Below are 12593 nucleotides of genomic sequence, written 5' to 3'. Positions count from 1 at the left end.
ATTTTTCTAGTTACGTCCTTAATCCGCACTAAATAATAATCAAAGAATTCCATTCCTTACTGTTCTCACTCAGCATCTTATTTAAGAAATGTAAAATGAAAAAAATTAATGGAATGAATTTTGAATATCTAATGTATTTAGTCACATCAATTCGGTTAAGACATGATATTTTCATTACATTTGTTGAAATGCCAACAAAAACCTACAAAAATATAATAAAATGTATTCTGATCAACACAGATCTAATATGACCATAATTCTTTTTACCAAATAAGCTGATAAATTAGACATGTGCAACTCTTGGGTATCTTTATTGAGGAAACGTTTCGCCACACAGTGGCTTCATCAGTCCATACAAAGGAGAATCTTGAAGAACAGGAGGAGAATGAGGTAATCAGTCCCTCAACCTTGAGTCGATGTGGTCAGTCCATCAATCTTGAATAGAATACGGCATACGTGCGGAGGAGGAGCTTATAAACCGTTGGTAGGAGAGGTGCAGCAGTCATAGGTGGTGTCACATTTGTTCAATGTGGAAGTAGGTCGTGCCCAAGAATTAGGCAAGTGAAGAATTCCCAAGTATTAAGATCCCAAGAAGTTGCAGTGTCTGACAGGTTTGTAGATGAATGAACAAATGTGACACCACCTATGACTGCTGCACCTCTCCTACCAACGGTTTATAAGCTCCTTCTCCGCACGTATGCCGTATTCTATTCAAGATTGATGGACTGACCACATCGACTCAAGGTTGAGGGACTGATTACCTCATTCTCCTCCTGTTCTTCAAGATTCTCCTACGTATGGACTGATGAAGCCACTGTGTGGCAAAACGTTTCCTCAATAAAGATACCCAAGAGTTGCACATGTGTCTAATTTATCAACATGTCGGTTCTCTGAACCATTCATCTACAAACCAAATAAGCTGAATTCGCCATATTTAACTGTTAATATTTTGATGTCAGACATTTTTAGAATTTTAATTATTAAGGTAAATCAACACATCACTCCTTATATTCGTTTTTTTTTTTTTACACATTTCAGTTTTACAGGCCAAGATGTGTTGTCCTACCTTAGGTCATATTAAAGACCAGCCCTACCTAAGGTGTACGTCCTTCCCCCTCCCAGGATGCGACCCACAACAGTCGGTTTACTCATCAAAATTTCATGCATCAAATGATGTGCTATATTGATAATGATATTTAGTCAAATTTCTTACTCTAGGAGGTGAGTGTTTTAGGGATAACAAATGTATGAAGTTGTGTTTATTGACTAAACACTAGAAGATTTTAATTTAAAAGCCATTGGATTTTAAATGGAAATAATAATGATAATTGCAATAATAATAATAATTATTATTATTATTATTATTATTATTTTTACTATTATTGTATAGACGAATATGAAAGATTTAAAATTTAATTATCCCAAGCGATGTTATATTATACTCGTAAATTTTGAACCTTGAACTTTGAATTCATTGTATAAAAAAAACTGTTCCGCTTCATATATTGCGGGAAAATAGTGGTGCGATGTGTGTTGCACCGGTACAAAAAATGCTTCAAGCTGAACACCCGGAGCAAGCCGATAGCGGCTTGGGTCGCGAATCAGTTTATTGAGCCGGATTCGGTGATAGTAATTACACTCCCGCTAGACTCATCAGCGTCTTCATTACTGCAAGAGTGATCCATCTGAGAGTCATTACACTGTAATTTCGTGACTTTTTTTTCTCTGGCTTTTCAGGGCTTCTGGTGTAACAAGTTGAGATGGTGCAGTAACAGGTATACATGTATTTCACTCATATGTTGCAGGTGTTTATAGTTCTTCATTTTGTCTGTATTGTATGCCGTTCATGCACAGCATTTCACGCATTCCACTTCCTGCAAATAGTAAAAAAAATCCTGTATATATAGCTTCCATTGAAGGTTAGAATAGTTTTAATGAGTATAGTATAAGTTGTGGTGTAAAAACAGCTTCAGACATGGAAGAAATAAGAGGAAAAAAATGCGGACGAGGTACACCCTCCGGGACGCCGTTACGCCGCCTTAGTCTTGCTGTCTCCTGCACGATCCAGTTTCGCACAGATTCTGCCTTGAAAATCACTTTGACTGTGCGGTTTCTTTCTCTTACAAACCCCCCAATTCTCAGAAAAATTGTCATCTGGCTAACACCAAAACTAACCGGGTTAAATCATGGGAGAGGAGCGAGACACCTGATGTACACTGTTACCTAGCAGTAAAGAGATACCCCAGCTAGCGTCCTAGGGAAAGACTAAAAAAGGATCCCAATGGAATTAAACAAACAAAAATCTTTTATTTCTTTCTGCAGTTTAGAAAATGTAGTTTATATGTAAAAGAAAGGATTGTATGGGTGTGAGGCATGGGTGGTGAATGTTGCAACAAGGAGAAGGCTGGAGGCAGTGGAGATGTCATATCTGAGAGCAATGTGTGGTATGAATATAATGCAGAGAATTCGTAGTTTGGACATTAGGAGGAGGTGTGGGATTACCAAAACTTTTATCCAGAGGGCTAAGGAGGGGTTGTTGAAGTGGTTCGGACGTAAAGAGTGTATAACTCTGTAGTGGAAGGAAGGCGGGGTAGGGGTCGGCCTAGGAAAGGTTGGAGGGAGGGGGTGAAGGAGGTTTTGTGTGTGAGGAGCTTGGACTTCCAGCAAGCATGCGTGAGCGTGTTAGGAGCGAATGAATACAAATGGTTTTTAGGACTTGACGTGCTGTTGGAGTGTGAGCAAGGTAACATTTATGAAGGAATTCAGGGAAACCGGCAGGCCGGACTTGAGTCCTGGAGATGGGAAGTACAGTGCCTGCACTCTGAAGAAGGGGGTGTTAATGTTGCAGTTTTATAAATGTAGTGCAAAGCACCCCTCTGGCAAGACAGTGATGGAGTGAATGATGATGAAAGTTTTTCTTCTTTGTGTCAACCTGCCTTGGTGGGAGACGGCCAATTTGTTAATAAATAAAAAATAAAAAAAAAACATTAAGCAGAAAGAAAGCCACTAACATGGTGTGCATGTTGTCTGTGCTTTTCCTGAATCACTAACCCTCCTTGGTTTATAACCCTCCTTGGTTTATAACCCTCCTTGGTTTATAACCCTCCTTGGCTTATAACCCTCCTTGGTTCATAAACCTCCTTGGTTCATAAACCTCCTTGGTTTATAACCCTCCTTGGTTTATAACCCTCTTTGGTTCATAAACCTCCTTGGTTTATAACTCTCCTTGGTTCATAACCCTCCTTGGTTTATAACCCTCCTTGGTTTATAACCCTCCTTGGTTTATAACCCTCCTTGGTTTATCATCCAAATAATGGATTCTTCATTGTGTTTCGTATTAAATCGTGAGGACAGATGCAACATGTGAATGCTAACACTTTTCTTGTGATTTTTTACATAGTAAATACTAAACAAAACTGATTTTCCAACTAATACCAACAAATAAAATAAAATATTGGAATCAGTAAACAACTGGTGTCAAGTACCATCAATTTTTGCAATGCAGCATAATCGTTAATGATTTTAATTAATGGAAATTTGTGTTTCCTAAGTCTAATATTTCTTTCTTTGCATATATTTTTTTCTGAGTTACATTTCGTCAAGAGTTTTCAAAATTACTCTGAAAAAGCAGTAAAGCGAAGGAGGTTCTGGTTCCTCGTATATATATGTATATATATATATATATATATATATATATATATATATATATATATATATATATATATATATATATATATATATATATATATATAAATATTTATATATATATATTATATATATATTATATATATATTATATATATATTATATATATATATATATATATATATATATATATATATATATATATATATATATATATATATATATATATATATATATATATATATATATTTATATTTATATATATATATAATATATATATATATATATATATATATATATATATATATATATATATATATATATATATATATATATATATTCATGTATGCTGATGACCTCTTTACCCGGTACAATTATACTGATTCTAAGTCTTTATTGCGGACTTCATTGCATCTATTAATACGTTATTCAATACGTTGTCTATATATCTGTCTGACTGTCACTTTATATTTACCTTATATGTAGTGTCCAGTTCTCTGACCGGTCAGCGTGGAGAGCCAGGAAGCGTTGGTCTGAGGCGAAGGTGTGTACTCCCGAGGTCAACACGTGAAGATCGCGCCGCCGGATCCACGACACCTGCCCGGCGACCACATGAAGGTTCATGGAAGAACATGGAAAAGCCAAAGAGCAAGATTATTATTATTATATTCACGAGAAAGCGTGAAATTGGTAAGGGTCTTACAGCGCCTGGGAAGACGGGAGGCAATTTGGTGTGATCCGAGGAAGGGAAAAGGAAACTCTGGAAAAGTATCTGGAATTGGAACCTTCGGCAAAGAGCAGCAAACTCTACTGATTGTATTGAGACTGTTAAGGATTATCTACAGTCTTGTTTCCTCTTATTCGGTCAAGAACATTGACGTATTATTGATGATCGGAAGGCTCTTCCCCTCGCCACGTTTCTGGCGAAACGACATACAGAAAAATGTGCCTGGATATATGAGATGAACGGCGGAAGTAGAATTAGATATCACATTACTGCCGCAGGCATTGAGAATGAACATGCTAAGTAAGGCCCTTAGGGTAAAATATTTGGGAACAACTCACTCCGGTAAGTAGTTAGATGTAGGGGGCTGGGCAGTAACGGTGGCTATTGTCGTATATTACTGAAGAATGATTAGCTATAGCAGGTAGTGGCACTCTGTAGGGCTTTCCGTGATTAAATTATAGGTTAACATTGGTGGAAAGCGAAGGGTGCTCGGGTGGAATTATGAAAGAAATAAAAGCATTTGAATGTTTCTGACATAGTTGGCAGTTAATCAATAAGGGTTCGGGTAAAATTCTTGGACAGAGTCCCACTCCAACACTGGCTCTGTGAAACGAGGTAAATGCATCTGACAGCGTACGATGGGGAAAGTGTTGGTGATAAAGGATTTAAACAGAACAGACTCACAAAATATGTAACTGGAAGAGAGAGAGAGAGAGAGAGAGAGAGTCATGTTAATCACACACACATTATTTTCAGAAATAATTCATACTTTTAAAGCGTGTAATTGAATAATCTGCTGCTGGCCGTCATGCGAAGAGGAAAATAAAATAGATACAAGAGTACGCAGATTGCAGATTGAAGAAAATGATTGATAGTGTAATGGTTCTACTTAAAGTATGAAGGAGGCTGTCAGTCTTTGAAGTTCAGGGCCCTCGGTAAATTTACGGCCAGATCAATTGTTCATTACTTGAATCAGACTTAAGGGCCTTTGATCCATCGTTCAATAAATATTGTGAACTGTTGTTTTGATTTCGTCAGAGGATGAATGAATGCAAATATTTTGTTTAATTATACATCGAAAAAATCTTGAACTTTTAAAGTTAGAAAATGATACAACAGGACAATAATGGTGACTGGGAGTTCTTTGTACTCAGTTGCCTCTTATTTTGGAGTACATGAATAATTTAGTTTATAATTATTAATGCTGGCTACATTAATTCATTACTTTTTCAATAATTTATATATATTCGTTCGAACAGCTACACCACAGTAGTGTTCCCTCACTCATTTCAACAATAGTGTTCCCTCACTATTCAACAGTAGTGTTCCCTCATTCTTCAACAGTAGTGTTCCCTCATTCTTCAACAGTAGTGTTCCCTCATTCTTCAACAGTAGTGTTCCCTCATTCCAAAAGTAGTGTTCCCTCACTCTTTTCAACAGTAGTGTTTCCTCACTCTTTTCAACAGTAGTGTTCCCTCACTCTTCAACAGTAGTGTTCCCTCACTCTTCAACAGTGGTGCTCCCTCATTCCAACAGTAGTGTTCCCTCACTTTTCAACAGTAGTGTTCCCTCACTCTTCAACAATAGTGTTCCCTCACTCTCTTCAACAGTGATGCTCCCTCATTCCAACATTAGTGTTCCCTCACTCTTTTCAACAGTAGTGCTCTCTCCCTCCCTCCAAAAGTAGTGTTCCCTTACTCCAACAGTAGAGTTCCCTCACGCCATTCAACAGTAGTGTTCCCTCGCTCCATTCAACAGTGTTCCCATATTCTTTTCAACGGTAGAGTTCCCTCACTATTTTCAATAGTAGTGTTCCAAACTCTTTTCAACGGCAATGTTATCTTACTCCATCCAGAAGCTGTGTTCCCTAACACAAACTTCGTCATTATTCAGCAAACAGTTACAAGTTTTTCAAGGTATGTATGGAATCCGAACCTTAGGCCAGTAGTGTGAGGGTTTGGTTAAACCAAGTGATTTGTTGTGGCATCAATAATGCATGCTAAAAGACTCTACCTTAAATAGAATTGTGGAAACCATTGTAGCCATCAGAGCAAATTAACCGCTCGCATATTAGTATATGCTTGTTATCTGCCCGGAATCTCGTCTATCCCTTAATAAAATGGGCTTACTGACTGTCGAAAAAAAATGATGGTGCCTTGTGAGGACAGGAATTTTAAAGTGAAGATTTGATACATACTGTTGTTGTTGTTGTTATTATTATTAGGTTTATTATAATAATAATAATTATTATTTTATTATTATTATTTATGGGAAAACATTAATTAAACGCCAGGCATGATAGAGCGCCTGAGGAATGGGGGGCAATTAGAATGGCTCCCAAAAAAAAAAGATGGAAAAATTAAATTCCTTGGATCGAAAACCCTCATCAACATCAAAGAACCTCCCTTGAGGGACCCCCATCAAAGTGTTAATTATATGTGTACTGCCTGATAGACTCTTCGCTCTATAAACCCAGTTCGGATGTCGCGTATTGTTCCATCCACCCAACGTTAGTTTTCCGTCACTTCCTCAAATTCGGCCTTCATTAATATCCACAGATCAGCAATTTCTCTTCCATTCCCTCCGCCAGTGGGGTTACAATACATGTCTCCCATCACTTAGATTGCTGGCAATATTTCTCATCTTTCTGAAATAAATTACATGCGCCGTATTAGGATATATTAATGGGGGATCGTGTCCCCACAAATGGCTTCTTGAGTCCTAGAGAAGCCATTTGTGGGGAAACCTTTCTATTTTAAAATATTCTAATTGCGCATTAAAATATTTTAACATTTGTGGATATTTTATACCATGTCTTACCCTCATTCTCCATCTTCTATAACCAGGTCATCAGCTGCCCCTTTGGTTCATGATTTAGGTCACCACAAGGGTTATCTGTCTCTCCTGCTATAGTTCCCGTCATCACAGGTTTGTATTCCTTCTCAACGTAACAACAAGTCTCCCAGTGTCCGTTCTTGAACTCCATCACACCATGAGTTAGCCGCCCGTAAATGTCCCCTCTCTACGTGAGCCAGGTTACCAATAGTGTCCCCTCTGTCCATGAGCCAGGTCGCCAACATTGTCCCCTCTATCTGTGAGGCAGGTCGCCAACAGTGTTCCCTCCCAATATGAGATATGTATCAGAGTCTTCATCTGTGAACCAAGTCACCAAGAATACGAACCAAGTCGCCAAGAATAAGATCACCAACAATGTTTCCTCCGTCTGTGAGCAAGGTCACTAACCGTATCCCCTTCTCTTTGAGTCATGCCATGAACGGTGTACGTTCCTCCATGATTCAGGTCATCAATAGTGTCCCCTCCTATATGAGCCAGGTAATCAACAGTGTCCACCGTCTATAAGCTAGGACATCAACAGTGTCCCCTCAGTCTTTGAGTCAAGTTTCTGATAGTGTCCCCACTCCTCCGTGAACCAGGCCACCAAGTACAGTATCACTTACCTTCTTATCTCCCAGCTGTGCCACACGACAGTGAAGGTAGGCTGACTGTCCCTCGAGTGCCGTCACGTTCTTGGCCGGGGGAGGCAGGAAGTATGGCTTGGTGTTGAAATGCGGGATCCCTTGTTCCAGTGTGAACCCTGTAGTGTATCACCTTTCGTAAGTTATCACCACTAGGATATCACTTTCTCTCTCTCTCTCTCTCTCTCTCTCTCTCTCTCTCTCTCTCTCTCTCTCTCTCTCTCTCTCTCTCTCTCTCTCTCTCTCTCTCTCTCTCTCTCTCTCTGCTCTCTCTCTGCTCTCTCTCAATATATATATATATATATATATATATATATATATATATATATATATATATATATATATATATATATATATATATATATATATATATATATATATATATCAGGAACTCTTAAATCGTTTAATAGCAGTACTTTTTATTACGTTTTGATAAACGCTGTCGCTGTTACCAGATATCTTAAAAATAAATGCAATAGTATTATCCATTTGGATATACTTATTAAAAGGAGGATTGTTCTTGCATTCAACACGTCAGTGTGCAGAAAACCATTTACGATTCTTTTGATTATGCATTAAGAAGGAAATTGCCTCGGTTATTGAATGACATTTACTGTCAGATTGCATTTCGTGTAGTATTCAAATTCTTTAATTGAATACAAAGGTAATTTAAATACAAGGATCGTTTCTCTGTTGACCTGCAGTCTACGTCTTTGTACTTATTTAAATGTAACTGATGAAGTACTACATATATATGCCAGACCAAGTGGCAGCCGAGGGTGTGAACAGTAGAGCATCAAGGTCGCTCCTATCAAGTGGCAGCCGAGGGTGTGAACAGTAGAGCATCAAGGTCACTCATCAAGTGGCAGCCGAGGGTGTGAACAGTAGAGCATCAAGGTCACTCATCAAGTGGCAGCCGAGGGTGTGAACAGTAGAGCATCAAGGTCACTCCTATCAAGTGGCAGCCGAGGGTGTGAACAGTAGAGCATCAAGGTCACTCCTATCAAGTGGCAGCCGAGGGTGTGAACAGTAGAGCATCAAGGTCACTCCTGTGGATCAGTTTTTGTTTATAAACCATCATTTTCGAGACTATAGTCAACATTGTGACCAGAAAGCCACCCTCCTGTTTTTTTCGGAGGGTGCTTGTTGGGTTCTAGCCAGTCGGACTGATAACATTGGCCCGGGTATTGGTGGTCGTGGTGGAAGTCGTTGGTTGAAGTCAGGCTACGACCAACACTAGTTACGACTTTTTTATTATGATTTTCTCGTTATACCGACATACGAAGGTTGATCAATTTTTTGGCAGACTTTACCTGTTATAGGTGGTGCTGTGATTGCTTTATACTTATTGGTCAGTTGTCAAACATTTAATATCACCGTTTTTTAAAAAAGATTTTAATGAAACTAAGGGGTAAAATTAGAAGAAACAGTAGTGAGCATTGAGGAAATTTACTATGATGTCTGCACCATACCCGTCCAGGGGGATTTCTAGACGCTAGTCAAAGGCTTTTTATCCTAGAATTTGGTCTTGTTAACTCCTTCCTTGGATCTAACCTGATTGACTCCCATTCTCCAGATGCTGTGTGACCCCTATGGATTTAGTGCTTCCAAAATAAAAGGCTGAAAAAATGTTCTAGTTATGCCATACCCGCCGTATTGACTTAACGTTATCCAAGTGATTTTTTTCTGATCTAGAAAAAAATAAGCTGAAACTGAAGAAGAGAGAGAGATTTCGTTCGGATTTTTAACCCCGGGGGGTTAGCCACCCAGGATAACCCAAGAAAGTCAGTGCGTCATCGAGGACTGTCTAACTTATTTCCATTGGGGTCCTTAATCTTGTCCCCCAGGATGCGACCCACACCAGTCGACTAACACCCAGGTACCTATTTGCTGCTAGGTGAACAGGACAACAGGTGTAAGGAAACGTGTCGGAATGTTTCCACCCGCCGGGAATCGAACCCGGGCCCTCCGTGTGTGAAGCGGGAGCTTTAGCCACCAGGCCACCGGGCCACCCTACCAGGCCCGGTGACAGAACGTGACAGAAGAACTCAACAAACTCACACTTGAAGACTTCCACAGTGGCTTCTGAAAGTGGCAGGAACGCTGGAATAAGTGCACATGATCGGGGGAGATTACTGCCAAGAGGACAGCTCGTAAAAAAAAACTTTCCACACTATTCCTTAAGATAAGATTATCATAAAACTTTTTATTTACCCAAGTAATGCTGTCAATGTCAAATTGTTATCATTTGAATCTTGACTTCAATATCACAGGACTCAGTGTATCTAAGGAAGATTTCAGTGGATGTGAAGCCATTCCAGTGGAGCGTTTCAACGCAAATAGTATTGTGCAGTTTGTGTGGGGGATGGTGTGAACAGCAGGGAAGACGGCGGACGAAGATAAGGGAACCCTTCACCGTTCTTGGGTGTCGGTGAAGATCGCTATATGTACAATATTTATATTTGTGTAAGCCTTCATGTATACACATACCTCCAGCATGAGTGTGGATGTATGAAAGACCCATAGTTAAGTGTGATGCGAGAGAGTGTGGAGCTGAGTGTAGCAAGTAAGTAACCAACCAACCAGTGCCACCTCCCACTCCACAAGAGGAGGTGGTGAGGTTGAACGGGGTGGAGGTGGAGGGGAAAGAACTGTACAGGTGTATAGTGTATACCACTGAGTTACTAGTACCCATACCCTCATTTTTCAGTGTGCATGAGAAACAAATATAAGTGGGTTTATTATAAATGAACAACAGAATAAGTCCGTATACATCTAGGGTACAGTGGCTGCCTCGCTTTTCCCCTCTCCCTTTCATTCTCCTCCAGGCTACCACCCACACGGTAGAGCACTGTACCTCCTTAATACAAGATGTAAGTTTATTTAGGTACAGGTACACGTAAGTACAGTTATCATACATAGTGTTAATTACCTAGAATAACCTAAAAAAAAAGTCAGGAACACATTTCTTCTTCCACTCACCATCCACCCTCTCTGCATCCACTATGATAACCCCCTCCACACTCTGATTAGCATCCATCTTAGCCGGCTGGATGCATGCTAATCAGAAGGGAGCTAGCAGCCGAAGAAATGGCGTAGCTGGCATTGTTAGGGAGGCAAATTTACAGATATTCAGAATCACTCTAGATAATAGCCTTAGATCTCTAGAGACTAAAGTGATTGGTTTATTAGTGGTATTGTACAGGATAAGTTGGCACCACAAACCGTTGAACGGTGCCGTAATATTACCATACTGCTCTGGGTCAGTATGTCCTCACATGGAAAGTAATGACCCTTCGTCACTTCACTCGCCTGATCACACCCCAAGTGATCTCATCACATTACATATTATCTTAGATGCAGTGAAACAGCTACCAAGACCCTCCCACATATTCCCAATGCAGCCCGTCCACACGATACTGGGAAAATAATAAAACCTCCTGACATGACATAGCTTGGTACTGTTTGACAATGTCTGCCTAGCCGTGGCAGTCATTAAAGCTTAAAGAGTTTTCCCCAGGGCTCACAACCTCATACTCCTTCCCCATCAACACAAAAATGTGAGAGGTGGACCCCTAGTCCATCCACTAACGGTAAGAAAATCAGACTCCACGTAAAAAAAAAAAAAAAAAAAAAAAAAAAAAAAAAAAAAAAAAAAAAAGCAGTGGGTAAAATCAGGATAATCACCAACAATGATACAGTTGTTCCAAGGGAAGGTGACGCTGCTCAAGTACTTAGAGATAAACACCTTGCCAGGAAAACCACGAATATCAGCAGCTCTTCCACCATTGTGCCACCGTGGAAAGAACGATTGTGCAAGAATCATTCGTACAATGCAGTTATTTCATTCCAGTCTTTACCTCAACGGAAAATCTAACAACTGCTATCAGATAAACATCCACCAGGTTACTGTCACACACATCTCCAAAGCAGCTCGTCCCTAAGTTGTTACCAAATTCACTGACTTCGTGGGAAAAGACAATGATGCCTCATCAATCACCGATCCTTGTACAACCTCCTGCTGTGTGATAATACCTGCCTGCCTGCCTGCCTGCCTGCCTGCCTGCCTGCCTGCCTGCCTGCCTGCCTGCCTGCGCCACCCAGGAACGACAGATCCCTAGCCACATCTATTATTAGGGTAATGCATGAATTTCCTAAAGATTCCAATCTCATCCGCTTTTCCTCTAGTGCGATAAACACCCATTGGTGAAATACCAGCAAAGGAACACCTGAAGGCTCAAAAACCAGAGCCAAATTATCAAAAAATAGAAGAGGGAACTAACACTGAAGCATTTAGACTGATAGCTAGCGAGGATTCCATTGCTTTTATGGATTCCACTTTAGCGCAAACTCTGAAGAACAAACACCCACTCAAAGGTTCCATCACTACCACTGACCTCCATGCTAGTGACACACGAACCTTCAACCTTTCAGGATGCAGATACGTAAAGCTGCCATATCATTTACACAGGGGCTCTGCAGGTGGTTTCACGGGTTTATGGCCACGACATATTAAGTAAATGCTCAGTTCAGCACTCGGTGATGATGTTTCAGAGAGCCTCGGTTCTAAGCTCACCAGATTTAGCAATGTGTGCCTGGTTGGATCTGTTTCGGTGCTTCACTCTGTGCACTAAGAAAAAATGAACTGAGGAATAAGATCCATTGCAGTTGGCAACATGCTCCGACGCCTTGTTGCCTGGGCTGCACTGAGAATAGTGAGTCACGAGGCTGCCATAATACTGAAAC

General features: G+C 40.0%; 1 protein-coding gene across 4 annotated transcripts in view; it reads right to left on the bottom strand.

The window, feature by feature from the left end:
• The window catches only part of LOC128694294 (neural cell adhesion molecule 2), a 224591-nt gene that overhangs the window by 20807 nt on the left and 191191 nt on the right, over nt 1-12593 (bottom strand). For all 4 annotated transcript variants that reach the window (XM_053784367.2, XM_053784369.2, XM_053784370.2 and 1 more), the window contains exons 3-4: nt 7830-7966; nt 4120-4241 (exon numbers count right to left, since the gene is read on the bottom strand). In XM_053784367.2, the coding sequence (XP_053640342.1) occupies nt 4120-4241; nt 7830-7966 (259 nt within the window). The remainder of the gene's footprint in view (nt 1-4119; nt 4242-7829; nt 7967-12593) is intronic.

The sequence above is a fragment of the Cherax quadricarinatus genome, chromosome 43 (genome assembly GCF_038502225.1).
Source record: "Cherax quadricarinatus isolate ZL_2023a chromosome 43, ASM3850222v1, whole genome shotgun sequence".
Taxonomy (NCBI): domain Eukaryota; kingdom Metazoa; phylum Arthropoda; class Malacostraca; order Decapoda; family Parastacidae; genus Cherax; species Cherax quadricarinatus.
This window is presented reverse-complemented; position numbering and strand designations above follow the sequence as displayed.